The sequence below is a fragment of the Perna viridis genome, chromosome 2 (genome assembly GCF_037379345.1).
Source record: "Perna viridis isolate PV_CMFRI_1.1 ecotype Kerala chromosome 2, ASM3737934v1, whole genome shotgun sequence".
NCBI classification, from domain to species: Eukaryota; Metazoa; Mollusca; class Bivalvia; order Mytilida; family Mytilidae; genus Perna; species Perna viridis.
In genome coordinates this window covers 24,811,395-24,835,272 of record NC_142446.1, presented here as the reverse complement: position 1 = coordinate 24,835,272, position 23,878 = coordinate 24,811,395, and the positions used below count along the sequence as shown (strand labels likewise).

Below are 23,878 nucleotides of genomic sequence, written 5' to 3'. Positions count from 1 at the left end.
TACTGTTTTGCAGTTGATAATTTAAAGTATGATTGTCATTTTCTTTGTTGGTCATTTGACCACCATGCTTGACCCTTCGCTGCCGTTAGAACACCAAGAACGAAGTATTATTATCACAGAGTGAATATGGACCATATAAAGAAATAAAGAGAAACAGTACTTCATTGTATTTGTAATATTTAGTATGGTTTTCATAATTTGTCACCTTAGAAATTACAGTATAGCATGTTAGATTAACACTTATAATATGATATTAATTGAATTTTATTAATTTGTGACAGATTATAAATCATGTTGTTATATTTGAACTAAGCTTATATAACTAAATTTAATTAATCTACCATTAAATTCGTTTATTGCATTAGCACAATTTGTAATCGTTTATATGTTATCATTTAGTTGAAATTTTAAAAGCCAAAGCAACATTCAAAAGAATTTTAAACCGTATTAACAATTGCACGCTTTTAAATCCGTGCAAAGGCATATACTTTTTCCGCTTTCAAGGGAATTGTATTTATAAAGGAATGTTATTAGTTCATCATTCTCAGTTTGATATTTGAAGGAATACAATCGAAATCCCTCCCACCAAAACCCTTTATTTCAATACCTTTTTCTGCTGTTTGGTTTCTTTTTCAGATAGATCAGTATCATCAGTATAACCACAAAGCGTAATGACTTACCATAGAATGTGTCTAGAAAAAAAGATCGTGTGTTGGCGGAATTTATCAATCGTCCTACTGATAGCCCGGTGATGACTTTACAAACTATATAATGGTTGCCCGTCGATGAACATCAATATATTTATTTCATTCCTGCGTCAACATACATTTTGACAAGTTGATTTGGTTGAATTCATTTAAGTCATGACAATTTCGTCAAAAGCAATAGTTGAGTTGTTTATTTCAATATAAGCTTAATTAAAGTCAATCAAATGTTTTATTAGGTCACACACTGTCTCAGTTGATCATATTTCAAGAAATTTAAATGGGCAATTCTGTATTTTAGGTAATAGATTAGCTTAATATATTCAATAATGATATCTATAAAGTATATTGATAATTATGTAAGAGCTACTTATAAGGATACCTAAATTATCATGTTAATTTGAATACTGTTACAAAATTTGTTTTGATATACAATATGGATCAGATTTGATACTGCGGACTTCCGTTGTATCGTTGTAATTAGTTATCGTTTGGCCGAAGTTATTATATTATTTAAAAGCTACTTTAAAGATCTCTGCCTCTAGAGTAACAGACGATCCAAACAGACATTTTACAAATAACATTGACCAAAACAGATTGGTAAGATTACGCATGTTTATACACCCTTATAGTATGACATCGAAAAATGCTGAATCAGTAAAAACTGGGCGTTTAGTGTCATTCATCATTGTGTACCAAGGTCCGCAGTAATTTACAAATATATATACAGAAGTTATGGCCATGACGACTAGAAATCTAAGAACAACAAGAAAGTTAACAAAATGATTGTAGAGAGAACTGTAAGGTGTACACAATTGTCATATTCTTGGAATACTTCAAATGAATAATTATACATAATTCAATAGAACAAAGTTGTATATTTTGAATTCCAAAGTACGGTCTTGTTATCTCATTTTGTGAACTACAGCCCTGGTATCAATACAAATTACATGTGTTTATTCAAGTAACAATATCCTCTCCCATTCAAAACATGCTTTTACAAAATGTACATTGATATTTTGAAAGTTATTAACGAATTTCCGGAGCAAAACGGGGAAACATTTAAAATCTAAATATATTGTTGAATATTTCCTAAAATGTTAGAAATAAAAAACGTTCATGAGAATGATTTAATAACTCACAAGAGAACGAAAATATGTTTTTGTTACGGAGGGCTGGGGTGAAATTTGTAATTTAAAGGCAGAACTTATTTTTTTCTTAAATAAAAAGGCAGGACAGACCAAAAGGGAAAACTAAAAAGTCAAGAACTCTTTGTCGGGATATATTGTTGTAAAAATATTAAAAAAGTAAAATAATAATAAGAAATACGCTGCTTTGAAAAAAAATAACAAGGAAAGAGAGAAAATTTCATCCTTGACCTCAATTAAAAATTAAATGGGTGCTTTTTCGCAGCACCAACAATTAAAAAAGAACAAATTTATACAAGAAACTTCTCTTCAATTTCAAACATGATAAAATACACATAAACATGCGTTATCAAACATGATGAAAGAAAACAAAGATGTGGTAACAAATACCAATCTACCTACTCGTATGCTTCGTGTCTTGATAAAACAAGATCTCGCGAAATAATCCTGAAAGGCAAGCAAACGTCTTTCTAACATTTTCTGAGTAGTTTTTTCCGGTTTCAACACATTTTATATTACAAACCGCTAGCTTTATATAATATCTAAATATACCATAAAATACTTCCCAAATATTTGAAAAGACGTTCATGAGAAATTGATTAAACAAATCACAATAGAACTACCATTTGCTTTTTATAGCGGGTTAGAATGAAGTTTAAAATACAATGGCAGGATACATTTTTATGGGAAAAAATACAGGACAGACCAGAATATAAGAAATAAAAAGACTATTATTGTCGAAAAATATCATTATTTAGGTTTTTGGAAATAATTGCCCCCTCCCCTGATAACGTTGTTTAGAGAACGACAGGACCTAAATATTTCTCAAAATAAAAAGGAATAACACAAACTTCGTAACAGTCCATAAAATCATATGGTTGTTCCCTTATTCACATTTACACAACTCAAACCATTTGAAAATATATATATATAAGCAACTTCTGTACACAAGTTAAAAAAGAAAATTAGAAAAAAAAATTGTGCAACAAATACCAATCTAAATACTTTTATGCTTTGTGTTCCATAAAACAAGATCTCGTGAAATAACGCCTCTAATCCTGAAAGGCAGCACATGTCTGAAAAATTGTAACAAATATCAATTCTTATGTATGTATTCTCTATCTACATAACAATTTCCGCCGGACTAAAGTCACTGATCCTGAAAGGTAGCAAAAGTCTTCCCAAAGTTCTGTGTGTAATTTTCCCTAGCCTTCAGTACACCTGCAGTACAAACTTCTCCCTCTCTAGTAATGTGATTGTAAGTGTAACTACCAGTGTTGTACAGGTTTGATGTACTATATTGGTTGTCATGTGGTAAGATTGTAGTGACAAGCTGGGACTCCCGAATTGAAGAATACTGATCTTCATCTGAACAGTTGTCAGTGTCAAACTCATACTCATCATCAGTTTCTCCTGACCGTAAAGTTGCTTTCTTGTTGTATGTGCCGTAGATATTTGTCTTTCTCTGGTAGGACTCGTCTTTGTTCTCTGTTTTAAGATATTTTTTATTGTGAAAAACTTCAATATTTCACTAACCCTAAATACGATAAAAATCCCTTACACTGTTTTATTGTCTGATTTTGAAAAATCTTTTTTTTTTCATAAAAGTTTCATCATATGCATGTGTAAATCAAAAACATTTTGTAAAACGTAGCACTCGTTTACAATAATTAAACTCCCTTCTGTCATGTTGGTACACATATTAGATGTATATTACATTTTAGCCCAACACTTATTTTATTCCTAATTCAATTTAATTTCCTGTACTTCTATTCCCCATACTCAGTTAAAATCCCGACTTAAAAACATTAAACATCGTTGTTTTTTCAACAAAAGATGGTACACCTAGATACAAATATATAGTTCTTGGTAGAGATTCCTCATACCTTGTAACAATTAATTCCCAATCATCTTCAAAATATGCAAAGGAAGGTGTTTACAAAATGCTGGAATTTTTAATCGACAACATATTTGTCCAGTGTATTGGACGTGTTTTTCAACAAACGGTCGGCATTCCAATGGGAACAAATTGTGCTCCTTTACTTGCTGACCTATTCCTTCACTCTTATGAGGCTGACTTTATAGCTGATCTGATCAGAAAGAAACAATATCGTTTGGCTAGATCCTCCAATCTCAGTTTCCGCTGTATAGATAACGTATTATATTTAAACAATCCTAATTTCGGCGATTTCTTGAGATAAAGGATACTACAGACGCTGTGAAGTCAACCTCATATCTTGACCTATACTTAGAAATCGATGGTAAAGGAAACTATTGACCAAACTTTGCGACTTTTCATTCAGAATTGTCAACTTTACTTTCATCAGGGGCAACACCCCTTCGGCACCTGCGTATGGAGTGTTCATATCACAACTTATACGTTATGCCAGAGCTTGCCGAAACTACGTATCGCGCTAGAACTCTTAACAAATAGGCTTCTGGAACAGGGTTATGTTACTACAAGATTGAAGTCATCACTACAGAAGTTTTATGGTCGTCATCATGAACTCGTGGATCGTTATAGTGTATCCATCTGCACCATGAAAACTGATTTATTCAACGGGTCATAGTTTTTCTTTCCTCGTTTGTCTACCCCGGACTTGACTTTTTATGAGCAACTCGGCGGGTGTTTCTAGAAAAGCAGACGACGCTTATCCTACCGGTGCATCTAGTCCGAGTTGCTCATTTGCATTTGTTACTTTGTGTGTATGATTTTAGTTACTTTATGTTCTTTGTTGTGTATGCCTGTTTTCACGTCTGGTCTTTGTCCCTGGATTACATTCTTTTGATTACCGCTATAACCTTGGTTCCCTTGATTACTCTTTCAAAATATAAAAGAACAGTTTCAATACATAAATGCTTCTTACTTGATGTATGAGAACCTTATTCCGATGACTAACTTCAATGGAGATTCAAAGGAAACTATGATACATTTGGATATACAATTAAGATAGTGGGTGCTAAAGGGAATAACCAAAGACTATATATCATTCTGTATAGCATGTCAATACTACTAACCTCAAAGTCACTGGATAAAGAATAGCAAGTGCACAATGGCATTATCAAAATTCATTCCATGAAAGTGTTATTTTGAAATAAACCGGGAGGTTTAAGATCTAGCCGATAGCAAACGCAAAATCATCCAAAACAAAAACAAATTTAAGCTAACATTAATCTAATCTTAGTTGAATCAATAATGATGATAATAATAATAATAACTCTCTAAAAATATACGCAATACACAAAGTGGACAGTAGTTTAACCTCATAACATTCACTCTATATTTCAATCTATATTGGAGAAGTTATGCAGTTGATGTATGATTTTATAAATTCGTTTTTTATATATCTAAACTATTGTATCTGGTTCAATATATCTTTCCAAGCTTCTATTTTTATTATTTTTATTTCCCATTTAAACATATTTCCTTTGTTCGAAAGATTTACAAAATAATATTAAGACTATATAAACTTACAACCAACTATTGCTAAATACAATGCTATCACGACAGAAGCATGAGGTACACATGTATTTTTATTATTTTGTTGTACTTTATTTGAAATAAACTTGGGACATTTAGTCCTTTAAAATATGGGAAATTTTTGACACATTTTGTTACTAAGTCAATATGCATTCATTCTAAAAGAGATAAAACACTTACTCTGAGAAATTGCTTTTATTGCACTTGTTTTTTTTTCAATGTAGGTCTTGAATCTACAAAAAATGTATATAAATTTGTAATGATTATAACGCTGCTAAAAAAAATTGATGTGAAAATGTCTGGCTGGGCTTCAGTTTTGATGTTCCAAAAATTAGTGACAGGCTAACGATACAAACTATTTTCATTACATTTCAAGACAAATTGCACTCTGCCATTTATTACATCAGTTTATATTTATCACTGAAAATGTATGATTCTTATATAAGTAATGTGTAGGAGTTTTCTCAGACATATATATATTTTTTTATTATCTTAATAGTATATGAAAACAGAACTCGTTTAAAGAAAAAAATACAAAGTTTATAGTAAAAATAGGGACCGTGTTTATATGATCTGCATAAAAGTAAGGAGCATAAAATCAAACAAATCACGATCTGTTTTTGCACTTATGCTTTAGATAATTCATTAATGTGTTAATTTTGACAATTGGTACATGATTATAAACGTTAATGGCACGGTACACAGAAGATTTATATTACTTCAAGAATTCGTGTATTACGAAAAACGGTCAGTTGCCTAAGCGCCTTCACCAATCAAATAAAGTTCATTTTTTATTTTACAAATCTACCAAATTCGAAGGACATTTTGTGACAAAGGCCATTTTGCATAAGCTTCTTTTGCCTATATTATATAAGTTTGTATTTTCATTTTCGGTTTACCCCTTTGAAATAGCTATAATCATTGCAATTAAGAAAGACAACAGCGCCACTGAAACACTGAGATACGTCATCAACTTTGTTTGGTATGCATTGCCATCTTCATCTGTAAAGAATTCGACAATAATAATAATAATGATAAAAGTTAATAACAAAATAATATAACAAAATAAAAAAAAACAAATAAAAACAAATAAAAATTAAAAAAAAGAAAAAAAAACCCACACAGAAATACAGGAATATTTCTGCGAACTAAGAAGTTAAGACACGCCTTCTTAAAAAGGTTTCAAGGCAAGTAAGTAGAAAGTCTTCTTTTTTAACCACTGCTTTAAACTAATGACATATTTTCCTATTTTCTCGCAAATTTTCCAAGAGGGCGGTGTAGGGAATAAAAGAATGTATTAAATGTCTTATTTAGCGACGATATTTATATAATGGTGCCATTTTACCGACAATGTGCATATCAGTTCCACTTATATTGGCGTCTCTTTCATAATGACGTTAAATTAGTACGACGTCGTTCCCCATGCACTATATGGTGCTTAGTGGTTTGTTTAGTGGATTAAAAATGTGTAATTTTTTGGATAAACCCTATTGTAAAATTATGAAGAGATTATAATCAAGACGACAATTTCAGTATTTCGAATTACTCAAAGTTTCATAACTCAGAATATAAGAAGCCAACGTAACAAGAACATGCAACTCACTATTTAGTTGATGTATCAATTAATCTATTGTATTTGGGTGTGTGGTTTGCTCTTTAAGGGTTTGAAAACATTTATCAGATATCATGATGCACGTGTTATATTATTATTATTATTATTATGGAGTTCGGTGTATGGACGAAATGCTTAGTATGGTTAAAGAACAACATACTGATAAAACATACCGATATTCAAAGAGAATAAGCATATCTAGTAAGACAAAGAATTGTGTGTATAATAATCCATCTATCGGACCACAATTACAACAAAACCGAGTAACACTTCGAAATTTAATAATGAAGGATTCCAAAAAAGACTAGATTATTCAAACAGAAATGGCTTTAGAATAACTTACTGTTTTCTCTGTCACTGCTATCAGGTCTATTTTCTTCTGTAAAATTTTTGTGATATATATTTATAATTCATTTCCATTTTTTTCTAATTGAGTATGTAAACATTCCCCTTAAAATTCAATACTCTAACAGTAAAAGTATATAACGAATTGAAAAAAAATATGAACGTCTAATTAATTGTCATCGAAGACATGGTGAAGAATTGTGACTAATCTTTATTGACCAGGTAAGGACTTCTCATGATTTCAAAACATTAGACGTGAAATGAAAGTGACAAAAAAAGTCTTACTCATAGATATTCCAAGTAAGACCTAGCAATACAGCAATACTATAGGTCATCTGGCATGTTATTTTCTGACTTGGTGCCATCCTACCCCACTTGAATTGAACATTTTTTTTAAGAAAACGAATATTCAATGATAATGGCAAATCAATGCTTAATTTAAAAGCTCCGCTTCGCATCTTAAAATTCCCAATTTATTTACATTGCATAATAATTTTGAAATAGAAGGCAAAAACTTAAGAGTAACTGTACGTTGTAAAAATAAATCCATTAAAGGAAACACAAATAAAAATATTTACATTTAACGGTGCGAAGTATTGTCTTGAGTAATAAGGGAGGGTCACGAAATATGAAAGACAAGTCAATGTAACAAACATGGAGTTTCATGGAAAAATGTATGTGAAAAAGTCAATATTAGTCTAAAACTGCCCCATTAGACAATGTCACATAATTTTCTTGTCTTTTCTTTTTATGATATTGGCTAGAGCAACTCTATTTTATACACGTGAAACGTGCTTTATTTTGCATTCCACTAGCTCATTTTTTCTTGAAATATACATTGACTTGCTACAGCTCTAACTTTATAGTTAAGTTTATTTTTTTTTAAATTGGGCATTTGTCTAACTTCGTTTGTAAGGGACACATCTGTGCGTTATAGAATTGGCAAATTATCTGGTTGTGAGAAAAAAAAACTGACTGGGGAAACTCGTGTTCAGCCGATCTTGTAGATTGGGTAATGCCAATATGATTATTGTGCAAACAAAACCTTTGCTAATTTTCTTAAAAGATTTACTTAAGTAACAATACAAATGCACCCGATTCGCATTTCTGTAAACGGATGTTTAACTTTAAGAACATATACAACATACCTATTCTCGTTATACATTCATTTTTAAGAATTCTGTATTCATACTATAATTTCCGAAATATCATTATCAACTTTCACACCTTATCCAATGTGTCAACTTTTCTCTTTTCCAGAGCTTTACAAACGGGAGGGCTCATTTTTTTATAAAAAAAAAAACTCAGACTTGTATCCACTTGTTATGATAGTTCAATATTCAATAATTTATTAGCATGTTTAATTATAGACTTTTTTCTTTTTTCTTTTTGGTGGTTGTGGTGGGGGGGGGGGGGGGGTAATGTTTATATTGGTATGGCACTGTTGTCCGTGTCACTGTTCATATACACCTGTTTTCGTGTGATGGTTGATTTTTATTTTACAACTAGGTTTCAAACCAATAGGAAGGAGGATTTTTATTTGTAGGGTAATGGTGCCAGCTGCTTTGGATGAAGAACTTACAAAGGATCAGAACTTGTAAAGTATACTTCGCATGAAAACAAACCAATACAAAGGCGCAGAATTCCAATGGATTACATATTTATACTTTTAATTATAGTCTGTATGAAATAACGAAATATCTCATATACTAGATATCTTGAACTTGGTATAAATTCAAATATTTGTATTACTTTTTATTAATCATATCACAGTTGCCCTTGATGGGAATGATTTAAAATTTGTTTTGCAGCTTTAAATTGTAGTGCAACTGTTAATTGCAGTAACTGCACTTTTTAAATTTATGTTGACATTTTTTCTCACTTCTTGACCGATTGCGTCAACAATACTAGACACAGAGAACTGTTTGAAAGTACAACAATTGTTCCAAAAAAGTTCAATTTGTTCAACAACAACTTACAGAAGTTATGTCCCTTCTTTGTCATAAGTGATGACCCTTGGCTTTAAGTAGATTAAAATCGTTTTGCGATGTGGATTTTTTCCACAAGCAGCAAATGCAATACAACGTAAACATGAAATAATGATCCCATCATGGTTACTATGAAATCTGAGAAATTACTCATACAATTTTTTTTATAAGAGCATCCTTCATTTCGCGCATTATAAAGCTAGGACATCGTTGCTTCTAGCAGATAATTGAGTTGATAATTGGACTGTCTATATGAATATAAACCACTAAAATCCCCCAAATGTTTTCTTAACAAAGTTTTAGCCAATCATTTACACGATATGACAGACGCTGACCATCAGTTGACTTCCCATACTTGGTTTAAGTTTTGTTTTTGCGTTAATATATATACTCAATACTGTTAGACACAGTTCGCACTCATATGTGGTATTTGTAATTCATGACGGACTGAGGGGTTTCTTAACGCCTTTGGCTATCAATTTGGGTCTCTCATGGACGATGTAAAGCATCGAAGCGTTTACACAGTCCCCGGGCACAGTCATACCCGTGGGTCATGGTGTATTCGGGGAAAACTATAGTAGTCATGTTACCATGTTTATTCATTCAGTTCAATAAATACATTACCAGGTAATTTAATGTCTATCCGTGACCTAGTGATCCAATTTGTGATCTGCACGCTTATATTGTACAGCCTAAAGTTTTTATTTACATCAATAAATAGATGAATTAGTTACATGTTGATAAATATTTATTAACATGGTAAAAATCATTTATTTATATCAATAAATCCAACGAATTATCAACATGTTAATAGGTATTAATAAACGTGTCATTAAATCTTATTCCAGATTATGTATGTCCGAAGAAAGGTCGGTAGGTGACCCGGAACATAGTTATATATATATATATATATATATACAACGTCTCAGAATGTGACGACTCTATTCTCTACACTGCTCCATCGGATCAAATTGATACAGGGAAGATAACGTAAACTTATAGAAGGGTCTGAAAAATTCCCAACGATGTTAGAATTGTCAAATTTGCGAAGCAAATTTTTGTCGTTCCCTCCGCGGGACTCGAACTCGTACCGCTATGACATCTATGGCAACACCGCCTGCACTAAGTCCAGCGCCCTAGACCACTCTAAGTTCTAACAGTTCTGACAGTAAATAAAATAAATGTCTACTCTTTTTCTTATATTTGATAGACAAATATGGATGAATCGCTTTTTTGTTAAAAGGATGAGGGTTTTGTTAAGTATCAAGACATTAATACTGCACACGTAAAAATAACCAAGTTTTATTAAATGGATTTAATAAAGTAGAGGTTCCAAAGAAAAGTCAATGACAGTGTTTTGAAGTGCTGAATGTACATAAACGTTACGTTAGTTCTGAAACCAAACGATACTCGCAGTGCCTCTGGAGATATTTTATACAGCTGCAAAACAAGTACTATAGTATACAGTTTTGGTCCATTTTTCAGGCTACAAATGTGTATAATTTATTGATTTTGATAGTTAAAGTCCTTCATGTACCGGTATTGTAATTTTGTTTTATAAGAATTTCAAATGTTATATGTTGAGTACATGAGTGTAAGTGTGATTTTTTTTTCATTTTGCAGTTTTATTCTCTTTTGATAGAGAACTGTTTAACTAGGACTAATGTAAAAACAAAGACCTTATAGATGTAAATTCTTAGGAAATCACACACTACTAAGTTGGTCCTAAGGAAGAGTAATTGACAGGCTTTTTAGGGAATTGAAAATGAAGAATTCCAAAACCCCGAATTTGCCTATATATATGTTTATATTTGCTACCGCAAAACATTGTATATTGGTATGGTGCTGACAGCGGCGTCACCGTCGGCGGCGTCGTCCATATTCGCTTGGTTTTCGTATGAAGACTTTATAATAGTAATAGTTGATCAATTGTTATGAATTGTTATGATTTATTAACTACTGAAGAAATGCTCTTATTTGATTTTAAGTGCATGACCCCTACCATTTGAAAATAAAGTCCAGACCGTGTAACCGACAGATACCACTCTGTAGGTTTCTGTTACTCTAAAAAACTGAGAGTCCAGAATTTTATCAAGCTAACCTATATAAAGTGAAATGGCCAATCCTTAACATGACATGGCAAGTTCAACACATCCAGGCAAGTACACCTTCAAGGAAGAGACATTGAAATATGTATATGACTTGTCTTGTGGCAATCCATTGTGGAATTTATTTCCCATTCAGGTGTTAAGTAACACCACATCATGTTAATGGATATTTATCAACATGTGCATAATTTAATTATTGATATCAATAAATGGAGAGGTTTTCTAGACAATGCAAATACGTTCAAGACAAAACGTATGTATGTTCAAAATTGCTCGAGAGGCAATACCAGTCTGTCTCCATACTTGCCCCTCGGACAATACCAGTCTGTGTCCACACTTGTACATAAAGTTATTTAATTCTTTTTAACGTTTTGTTAAGTCACTGACCATGAAGTTGGTCGGAGACAATGTTTTCACTTAGTTTATTCTTATTTTTAAGATTTAATTCTCCTGTCATAATTCTTGAGTCCGCGCGTTTTCGCAAAAGTAGCTCATCTGATTGAAACTTTACAGGAAGTTAGATCTACCTTTTGGAGGATGCAGCACTCCAATAATTGTTTTTTCTCCAGTTGCCGTCATTTTTTTCAAAATGGCTTCCAGACTGAGAGTACCCAAATTTTTATGTAAAAATGCAGATCAGAAATTTGTGTACATTTTCAGCTTAAGAATCCTAATAAAATCGCAAAAAAAACAACAAAAAAACGCGTGATATCTAGGATAACAAGGGTGTTTCGACTAATAATATGCAGCTTTCTTGACAATTTGAACGATGTTTCGGCCGCTATTTTTTAAATGGTCTCCTTTTTTTAATTTGACCGCCAACGCGGTCGAAAATTCAAAGTTGTCCGAGTTTGATGAAAATTGATATCTATAAGTGTACGTCCTTTAAGTCGTCCTGAGTACTTATCTGCGGCTCAACTGACAATTTGAGCTACGCGTCGACCGCCATTTTCAAAATGTCCGTGGTTATTTGAGATAAAGATGTTACCAATGGGAAGTTTTTATAATCAAAGTGGGCACTTCTAATTGACTGACCTGTAGTGATCTGATTATCCACACACCCCTCGACGTTGTCGCACCTAAACATAAAAGTTTTATTTTTTATCAAAAACAAGATATTTAAATAAAACGCTAACAGGTTAACAAAATAGTTTTGAAAACCGAAATATATTAACATATGTATAGTTTCGAATTAATGCTTATTTAAGGGCTATAACAACAAAGGATATATTATCATCCAAATGCTTTTCTTTGGCTGTTATATTTAGCTAATGAATCATATGCTTTTTTTTCTAATTATGAATTTCAGCAAAATACCGAAGAGTGGAAAAGTAGAAGGGCAATTTACAGACATCAAATTCCAAGTTCGTACCATTAGTGTGACAACAAGGAAACAAGGACAATGTACATACACAAAAAAAAAACAGAATACAAAAAAAAAAAAACAAAAACAAAAACACATAAAACTGAAGATAAGGAAAACAAGACATCACATAAAAACCTGAATATGAACTCTCACAAAAAAATGTAAAATCTAGCTACAATAAGTTAGCTTCCCCTGCACACTTTTTCAAGGCGGAAATGCAACATGGGGACCTTAACTAAAGCTTCGACTCACCCCTGCGCGTTGTCAGGTAATTTAAAGATGTTTCATGGCGAGAATAATATTGCATTCATCCAAAACAGTCAAATCAATTGACGAGGATAAGAAATTAATCTTTGTACGGCAAATGGTCAATCTTGAACTTGAAATCATGCCAAAATTAACAGACCAAACTATATTGAACATGTTTTTAAAAGAAATCTTCAACTAACTGAAATGTATCTTTGTCTCTGTATCTGGAGTTGTGACGAAAGAGTAATCAAGGGAACAAAGGGTATAGCGGTAATCAAAAGAATGTAATCTAGGGACAGACCAGACATGGAAAACAGACGTACACAACAAAAAACATAAAGTAACTAAAATCATACAAACAAAGTAACAAAAGCAAATGAGGAACTCGGACTCCACTAAAAACAGGGAGCATGGACCAGGTGCACCGGTAAGGTCAGCGTCCTCGGCTTGTTTAGAAATACCCGCCGAGTGTCAAGTCCAGGGTGGACGAAAGACGAAAGGAAACTATGACACGTTGAACAAATCAGCTTTCATGGCGCAGATGGATACACCGTAACGATCCACGTGTACATGATGTCGACCATAAAACTTCTGTAGTGATGAATTCAATCTTGTAACAACATAACCCTGCTCAAATTTTTCTAAGCCTATTTTTTTAGAATTCTAGCGTGATCCAAAAAGTCTGCGTTGTCTGGGCAAGCTCTGGCATAACGTATGAGTTGTGATATGTTAACACTCCAAATGCAGGTGCTGAAGGGATGTTGCCACAGATGAAAGGAACGTTGACAATTTTGAATGAAAAGTCATCACGTTTGTCGTAAAGTTTAGTGAATAGTTTTCCTTTACCATCGATTTCTAAGTGTAGGTCAAGATATGAGGCTGACTTCACAATGTCTGTAGTATCCTTTACCTCAAGTTCTTTGGGGGTAGATGCGATGTACCTAATCCCCAAAATTAGGATTGTTTAAAGATAATAAGTCATCTATATAGCGGAAACTGTGATTAAAGGATCTAGCTAAACAATATTTCTTTCGAATCAGATCAGCCACAAAGTCAGCCTCATAAGAGTGAAGGAATATGATTGTTTGTTGGGGTTTAACGTCCGAGCAGCAATATTTCAGCTATATTCAGACGAATAAGTCAGCAAGTAAAGGAGCACAATTTGTTCCCATAAGAATGCCGACCGTTTGCTCAACACTGGACAAATATGTTGTCGTTTAAAAATTCCAGCATTTTGTAAACATCTTCTTCTGTATACTTGGAAGATGATTTGGAATTATTTCTCACAATGTATGAGGAATCTCTACCAAGAACTATATATTTGTATCTAGGTGTACCATCTGTTTTTGAAAAACAACGATGTATAATAGTGATTTCAACTGAGTATGTGGAATAGAAGTATACAGTGTTGAAAAATCATAGGTTGTAATGCTATTATATTCTTATAATAGTCTTGAACCAATTGTCTCCAACAGATCTTTCGAATTTTTCTGGATCCACATTGAATTGATACCACTACAGGACTAACAAGCGTCGTGGTAGGACTGCAAACTTTCTTTGACAGCTTGAAGTATAGAAAAGTTAAACGTTTTGAAAGAGGTTTGGTGGTACATTCTGCAGATCCAGCTATGTAACTTTGTTTGTATGGATTCTCGTGGAGTTAAGGAAGCCAGTTCATAGACGGTAAATCAGTCATCGTTCTTGGTAGAGAGACCAAAAGAGGATAGCATAGATTTATGGTTTTCCATAATTTCTTCTTTGGAGAGTGTGGTAACAGTATAGATCTTATTACTGCTATTATTTTCTACGTCTACCTCTGATAATAAACATTGGATGTAAAATGTTTTGCAGACAAATACAATTTTGTTTTGGGATTTGTCTCCTGGTACGACAACAGATTTGTCATGTATAGTAGACGACGTTTTTGCTACATCGGGGTCTTTGAAAACTGATGTAGCATTGGCACTCATTGACCTACCTAAAACGTTCATTCGTTTCAAAATTAAATACTTCACGGCCTTTAACCGCTCTGATGGAGAATCGATGTCCTCTTGTTCTCGTTTTATCCATTTTCTTGTGTAATCATCCACGGCATCCATAAGAACTTTAAAGTTATAATTCCAATTGATGGAGCGCTGTTCACGGTACTTGAGACCTTTAAAAAGGATATTACCCAGAGATTCATTTTGGATGATGGACAAATCTCTCGTAACGACGTGACCGGAAGGACCATATTTGAATGGAGAGTTTTTGCAAGAACAGTCAGGTGGTAAAGCCTTGAAGTCCTCAATCTCGAGGTTCTGCTATAGCCTTTTATAATTGAAAGTTTTGGATGCAATGGGTGAAATATAGAAATATGAAATAATTGGTATCGATTTGTCTTTGAAATATGGGGGAATTTTGTTGGTAACGTTTTTGTGATGGAGGATGTTAGCCAAATTAATTGCATCTATACCTTTGTTGACAAAGGTAGTGGAAGAAATGAACGTTTTTCTTAAACTTGACCTATCACACAAACTGGTTTAAAGAGTCTGTGGAAACCAATATCTATAATGATGGCAACAAGTCTGTACAATGATGAGGTAGGGTCAGAATTAGGAGTGTCAAGACTTGTTTTGTAACGGGAGTGTAGTAGAGTGAGAGGTATTGTATAGAGTTTGGTTATAATGTGATGAAGTCCAAGAGGTTTCTGTATGTAAGGAAGGAGACGACCTATTGAGACATCATGTAACTTAGGTGACATATACGGCGTTGGCCATGACTTTTTTCCCGTCTTGGAGTTTTGTCAAATAAATTCATCACATTTATGATATTGTTATATTGGCTTGAAAGGTTTCCTATACTTTTGATGTTGTCATTGCATCCATAAGGTATTGTAGTACCTTTTTCTGCGTATCCAGTACTTCTCTCTTTCCCTACGATAGATTTTACTTAGAACGGAACTGTTCGTAGGATGGTAATTTTTTTTTCTAATAAACGAACTTTTATAGAGAGGATTGAATGATCTTGTTGATTAAAATTTTGATAAAATGTCAGGAATTTGGTAGTATTTATTCCACACTAAATTGAAACAATCGATGCAGAAAATGCAATTTAGATTTTCTGACTTACCTTTGCTCTGGTTCACATTTACATTTTGTTGCGCACATCGATCCATAGAAATCCTCCTGGCATAGTGTACAATTTCCTCCCTGCTCCGAAACAGTTCCATTTTCACATTCTACAAGACAGATATATTTTATTATTTTCTTCGATTTCAATGAAGAGTTAACAGAGGCCCTGGCCTATAGTATTAGCATATTATATGTCTTATTATAATAAATGTTTTCATTAAATTTGGAATATAAGTTACGGTACTTAATTCCCTAGAATAACAGTGACGTAATGTCAAGTATATAGATATATATTATGCAGCCACATGTATTATCCAATGAAACCACGATATGAATATCGCTTTGAACCCTAAAAAATTGGGACTTTCAAGAAAATAATCATCACAATCTCTTTACGTTTATTCTAAATGATAGTTTTATAAATTAAAAAAAATATATATATTATTAATCATTAACAAAAAATACAGTAAAAATGGACCATTTAAAATTCTGGCATTTTTTAATCTCAAACTCTATAGTTTTTAGCACAAAACATGTGCCATATATCAATATTGATACAGTATTAATTTGTGTTGTTTCAATTTCCGTTTTCCGGTAAATAGATTAATAAAGGTGTAATTTGATGGGTGTGTTCCTATAAAGCCTATTTTAAGTCCTCGAGCTTTATAGGCCCTCGACTCAAAACGACTGCCTCGATCCTACATGTAATATGCTTTCTAAATTAGTCATTCTAAAACAACAGTTTAGTGTGCTATATTAAAATTTTTTTTTACACTTGTACTTGTCTATACTGTACGGTTAGGTCAATTTTGCAAATTTGGTCTCATTTTGTTGAAATAAACTGTTTTGAGGCAGTCCACACAAAAACTTCAAGTGTTTTTTAGGCAGTGATTCCTTGTCCACGCATTCGTAGACGGGGAGTCTCATAAGGCTAATCTTCCACACATCCGATTTGCGTCATAAACATAGATTCGTGACGGAAATGCCCGATTCGTCGTCGCGAACTGTCTTCACATTTAATAAAATACACAGTTTTCTGTTCGTGTTATATACTAGCTTGACCGCAAGCCCCTGTGCTTGAAAATGTACGGGTTTATGGTGGTCAAAAACAGAACAAGTCACAGAAGTTATGATGACTGGTGCCAAAGTCCATGCATTGACAATGTAAAAAACACATTGAATATTCTTAAAATTTTAGTTTCTACAAAGAAGGACCGGTGTGAATAGATATGTTTCACATCTGCCGTCTGGAATGGCAGTATTATTATTTAAAATGTGACTGACTGAATCATTTGCCAAAAACAATCTTTCTCGATGTGCAGACATAGTCTCTCAAGTTTGGGAAATGTGTATTTTGTATTAATTTTAATCATTACTTGTTACATCAGTTACGATTTAAATATTATTTGTACCATTTTGTGTATATCTGCAAAAAAAATAATAATAATTTCTCACAATTTCCACATTACTAACGTAAATGAACCGTTTCCGATATTATTCCGTGAGTTATTGTGTGGACGATTAGCCTGTATGGAAAATAGTAGTATTTATTTCCCTGTATTAGGTTGACCAATCGTGTACCCTATTCAGATGAAAGGAAGTAGAACTTTGAAAGGGCAGATTGGTGTAGTGACAAAGTTTGTAATGATGATTTTTCTCTATCAGATTCTTAAAGGATTAAAGTTTAAAAAAAAAAAATTAAGTTTATCTTTTTATCCTTCAAAATGCATAGTTTATGAAATTTCTAAAAGACTGCATATTACAAATGAGTGCGGAAGCAAAACAAAATGCAAAACTTCCGGTACCTTCAAACTTTTGATGGTGGTTGAACCTCTATTCCCATGGTGATTTTTTTTTATCTCTGAATGAAGGTATTACACCAAAAAATGGTTTTTGAGTCTTAGAAATTACTGAAAAAATTGAAAAGGTCAGTATTGCGGCTATTGGAAAATAAATACTACCGTTTTCTCTGTAGAGGCTCGCCGTCCACGAAAGCGTGGACGTGCAGCTACTGCCTTTTTTATCACAAAAAGTACACTAATTCTTGGTGTGTGGAAGTTCAAGTAATTTATAAGTAATTTAGTGATTATTGTCATAAAATCCAGTAGCCATGGTAACATACTGAAAAATATTACTGAGATTTAGTACAAATCAGGGGCGCCTTTCCAAATCTAACATCCAATTACTGTTTTATAAAATATCAGGCACTTAGGCACTAGCACAGGAAGAAAGCATACATGAAGGAGCTGGAAAAAGTGTAAAAAAAAAACACCCCTTTTGATTCATTTTCTTGCAATTTTATTTCCTGAAGTTCCTGTGAAATATGGTATTTGAAAGTCAAATCGGCCAGCTGATGCTGAGGACAGAACCTAATTCGGCAGGGGACTGAAACGTCCCGGATGCATTCTTCATTTTATTTACACATGTTTACCATTACATATTTAACATCTTACTATGTATAAATTCTTAACTACATTTAAACAATATATCCACAGAATTTCACATTTTATTTTTTAAGTTTTACTAAATTTGACCCGGTCAACTTGGTTTGCGAAACAGTGCGCCTAAATGTAACTGTAAAGTTCATCCTGAATTTGACTCGTTATATGCACGTCTTGACAAATACGGATTTCCAATACAAGGCTTCGTGCAAAATTTTCGTGTATTACTATACGCAATACTGTAAAATAACTCATACCAAGGGGCATTTTTCATATGGAACTTGTAGATCTAGAGTGACAATGTCCGGGTTGATTTCACTCAACTAGGTTTATATATAAAAGAACTACACTTACGCAGCTTTATAGTTAACTTATCCATTGCCCATTAAGTATATATTTTAGTCATGTTTAATTTATATTCTCTGGTAGACACATCACCTTGCTACACGCTATTAAAAAACGCCGGGGACGTTACAAAGTAAAAAAAAGCAAATAAGCAACTCGGACTCCACTACAAACTGGGAGCATGGACCAGGTGCATCGGTTAGGTAAGCGTCCTCCGCGTTTCTAGAAACACCCGCCGAGTTGCTCATTAAATAGTCAAATCCTGGTAGTCGAAAGAAAAATTATGACACGTTGAACAAATCAGTTTTCATAGCGCAGATATACCGTAACGATCCACGAGTTCATGATGACGACCAAAAAAACTTCTGTAGTGATGACCCAAGCCCTATTGATATCTCACATTTTATGACTATTTGAACTAAATTTTTGTTCCAGAGCCTGCCGAGCTGCTGAAAAAAAGTCAAGTCCGGGGTATAAAAATAGATATATAAATAAGTGCTTTAGTACCCAAAACATAGCTTGTAGTGTTAAATAAAATATACAGAAAAAAATATTTTAAGGATTTGGTTTACTCCAAAGTTCGACTTATCATGAATATATCTGACTATTTCGGATAAGTCATGCTTAAATAATTATAACTCCTGATTATAAATGAAGATATATTTTGAACAGGTTTCCAGGTAACTTGTTTTGGAAACCAATATACAGATAACTAAACTGAAGGACAGTTTATAAAGAATATATCCACATCGTCCCTGGATATGAAAATACCATGGGAGCAGTTGCACATACAAGGTTTTTATATATAAATGTGGACTAATCTCCCCTAAGAAACCACAGAAATATGCTTCATGCACATCTTCATTCTATGTCTTAAGGTCCTAAATTTGATTAAAATTCGTTGAGTTATACACAGACGGAATTCGTTCTTCGCGTACGTCTACGATTAATTCTTCTTAAAACAGTTTCCTGTTCTTATTGGAGATGATTCTAAAGACACTTAATGTCTCTCACTCTACTACACTCCCTTTACAAAACAAGTCTTGACACTCCTGTTTCTGACCCCAGTTCATCATTATACAGACTTGTTGCCATCATTTTGGATATTGGTTTCCACAGACTCTTTAAACCAGTTTGTGTGAAAAGTCAAAATGAAGAAAAACGATCATTTCTTCCACTACCGTTTGTCAACAAAGGTATAGATGCAATTAATTTGGCTAATATCCTCCATCACAAAAACGTTACCAACAAATTTCCCCCATATTTCAAAGACAAATCTATACCAATTATTTCATATTCCTATACTTCACCCATCGCATCCAGAATTTTCAATTATAAAAGGCTATTGCAGAACCTCGAGATTGAGGACTTCAAGGCTAAACCACCTGACTGTTCTTGCAAAACCTCTCCATTCAAATATGGTCCTTTCTGGTCACGTCGTTACGGGAGATTTAACCATTATCGAAAACGAATCTCTGCGTAATATCCTTTCTAAAGGTCCCAAGTACCGTGAACCACGCTCCATAAATTGGAATTATGACTTTAAAGTTCTTATGGATGTCGTCGAGGACTATGCAAGAAAATGGATAAAACGAGAACAAGAAGACATTGATTCTCTGTCAGATTGGTTGAAGGCCGTGAGGTCTTTAATTTTGAAACGAATGAAAGTTTTAAGTAGATCAATGAGTGCCAATGCTACATCAGTTTTCAAAAACAACGATGTAGCAAAAATATTGTCTACTATACATGACAAGTTTGTTCTCGTACCAGCAGACAAAGCCCAAAACAACATTGTTTTTGTCTGCAAAACATTTTATATCCAATGTTTCTTATCAGAGGTAGACGTAGAAAATAATAGCAGTGATAAGACCTACACTGCTACCACTCTTTCCAAAGAAGAGATTGTGGAAAACCATAAATCTGTGCTATCCTCTTTTGGTCTTTCTACCAAGGATGATGATTGTGATTTACCGTCTATGTACTGGATTCCTAAACTTCACAAGAATCCATACAAACAACGTTTCATAGCTGGATCTGCAAAATGTAACACCAAACCTCTTTCAAAACTTTTAACTTCTATCCTCACAACTGTCAAAGAGGGTCTACAGTCCTACCACAACACTTGTTACTCCCGTAGTGGTATTAATTCAATGTGGATCCTGAAAAATTCAAAAGATCTTTTGGAGACAATCAGTTCAAGACTATTATCTGAATATAATAGCATTAAAACCTATGATTTTTCAACACTGTATACTTCTATTCCCCATACTCAGTCTCAGTTAAAATCCCGACTTAAAAACATTATACATCGTTGTTTTTCCAAAACAGATGGTACACCTAGATACAAATATATAGTTCTTGGTAGAGATTCCTCATACTTTGTAAGAAATAATTCCAAATCATCTTCCAAATATACAGAGGAAGATGTTTACAAAATGCTGTAATTTTTAATCGACAACATATTTGTCCAGTGTGGTGGACGTGTTTTTCAACAAACGGTCGGCATTCCAATGGGAACAAATTGTGCTCCTTTACTAGCTGACCTATTCCTTCACTCTTATGAGGCTGACTTTGTAGCTGATCTGATCAGAAAGAAAGAATATTGTTTGGCTAGATCCTTCAATCTCAGTTTCCGCTATATAGATGACGTGTTATCTTTAAACAATCCTAATTTCGGGGATTTGATACATCGCATCTACCCAAAAGAACTTGAGGTAAAGGATACTACAGACACTGTGAAATCAGCCTCATATCTTGACCTGCACTTAGAAATCGATGGTAAAGGAAAACTATTGACCAAACTTTACGACAAACGTGATGACTTTTCATTCAGAATTGTCAACTTTCCTTTCATCTGTGGCAATATCCCTTCGGCTCCTCCGTATGGAGTGTTCATATCACAACTCATACGTTATGCCAGAGCTTGCCGAAACTATGCCTACTTTTTGTATCGACCTAGAACTCTAACAAATAGGCTTCTGGAACAGGGTTATGTTCCTACAAGATTGAAGTCATCACTACAAAATTTTTATGGTCGTCATCATGAACTCGTGGATCGTTATGGTGTATCCATCAGCACCATGAAAACTGATTTATTTTGTCTACCCCGGACTTGACTTTTTATGAGCAGCTCAGCAGGTGTTTCTAGAAAAGCAGAGGACGCTTACCCTACCGGTGCACGTGGTCCATGCTCCCAGTTTTTAGTGGAGTCCGAGTTGCTCATTTACTATTGTTACTTTGTATGTATGATTTTAGTTACTTTATGTTCTTTGTTGTGTGTGTCTGTTTTACATGTCTGGTCTTTGTCCCTGGATTACATTCGTTTGATTACCGCTATAACCTTGGTTCCCTTGATTACTCTTAATGTGGGATGTACATACTAATTCATTAGAGAGCTCATGAAAAAATCATCCCATGTTGGATTTTTTCTGTGCTGGATTAGGCTTCTTTTTCATTTTGTTTGATTATTAGTACATTTTGTGTGATATTTATCGTTGGATCTCGATTGCCCTGCATTGCTATTTGCATATTGAAATTTACGATATTAAATTGGTATTATTACCAGCACCAAATCTTACCAAATGAACACAAAATAGAAGGGACAACTGATATATCTTTGCCTGCTTCATACCTAGACCTTATTTACAGAACATTTAAAATCGAAACTTTAATATGCAGCTATAATTATTAACTTATATATAAACTATTATTTAGGCACACACATATGTACAAGTAAACAAAACTTTTTTTCAATTAGAACAAAATTTAAAAATACATTTTTAGGCATCTCATACTTAATACTTCTAGTATATAGATTTTCCTAATTCACTACCTACCGATACATTTGCCTTTAACTTTATGAAATCCTGCACAACAGAGGGTCTGGTAGTTTTTGTCACGGCTTGCAATATAACAAAAAATATTTTGAGTCGAAATAAAATCATTATGCGCACTTATCATCTATTTTCAGACCTTTTACAATGTTTGTAAAATATAAAAATGATATTGCTATACATAATTGCAGTAATGGTTTTTGAACTTAAGAACTTAATATTTCTATATTTGTCAATTTCTAATTTTATTTTCGTCTCACTTGCAGATACAAATGTTGCACAAATCTGTAGAGAAGTACATGCATTCGAGATGCAATCCTTATATGATAAAGTAATAATGGACTTACCAATAAGCGTTATCGTTATCTGGTTCCCTTGGTATTTCTATAGTGTAAATTATACCGGGACAAATAATATAACAATAATATAGAAACATCATATTGAACTCATTCCTGCACAAAATACAAAAATCACTTTGAATTCAACCCGTCACATGATACAGTAAAAACATGTTGAACTTATCCTTGCAAATAAAACAATCGAGGAAACAAAAACAGTACTATATATGGCAATATTAATGTTATGCAAATACCAACGGGAAGAAAACATTAATCGACGACCTAAATGATTACACTTGTGAATTTCCGATTATTTGAGAGAGAAAGTCGGATGATGACCGGAATAAATCATCTAGGGATTGTATTTAATTTTTGAAAAAGACGTGTTAAATAACCAAGTTGAGGACAGTTTCGACTTCATGAACCGCAAAGCGTTTTTAAGAACAAGTGTAAACTAATATCATTAAAGAGTAAGTTAGAAATATAGTAAGCATTCTGTTTTTTGAAGTTTTCAAACTAAATTGTGACATCAATGTGTTAATCTTACTGTTCTTCCGATACTCCTTAAGTATTATGCATATTTACGGTTCCTTTATTTAACATGAACATAGGATTTTAGGGTTTGGAAGGTGTTTTAGAAAATAAATCACTGAACAGAGAAAGGCAAATTCATTAAAAAAATAATCAGACTTCCTTGCAATGATACAACCTAATAGCTTCTTTGGTAGAAAAATGGGATGAGACAGAAGGATAATGGGGTCGACAAATTTTGATTGCCACTGGAAATAGGGAGATGTGGGTAGGGTC

At 33.3% G+C, this 23,878-nt stretch overlaps 1 protein-coding gene across 3 annotated transcripts; it reads right to left on the bottom strand.

The window, feature by feature from the left end:
• Nucleotides 1–246: 246 nt before the first annotated feature.
• Nucleotides 247–23,308, bottom strand: LOC148624199 (uncharacterized). Of its 3 annotated transcripts, XM_088566766.1 has the most exons (8): nt 23,081–23,308; nt 22,737–22,801; nt 16,113–16,221; nt 12,422–12,465; nt 7,289–7,324; nt 6,233–6,335; nt 5,514–5,566; nt 247–3,340 (listed from the first exon to the last, which is right to left on the bottom strand). In XM_088566766.1, exons 1-8 carry the CDS (start codon nt 23,170–23,172, stop codon nt 3,003–3,005), a joined length of 840 nt encoding a protein of 279 aa, XP_088422892.1. In that variant the 5' UTR covers nt 23,173–23,308; the 3' UTR covers nt 247–3,002. The 3 variants fall into 3 exon arrangements, with proteins under 3 accessions (XP_088422892.1, XP_088422893.1, XP_088422894.1); XM_088566767.1 differs by lacking the exon at nt 22,737–22,801 and having other exon boundaries at nt 23,081–23,287; XM_088566768.1 differs by lacking the exons at nt 22,737–22,801; nt 23,081–23,308 and adding an exon at nt 20,775–20,934.
• Between the last annotated feature and the right edge of the window lie 570 nt (nt 23,309–23,878).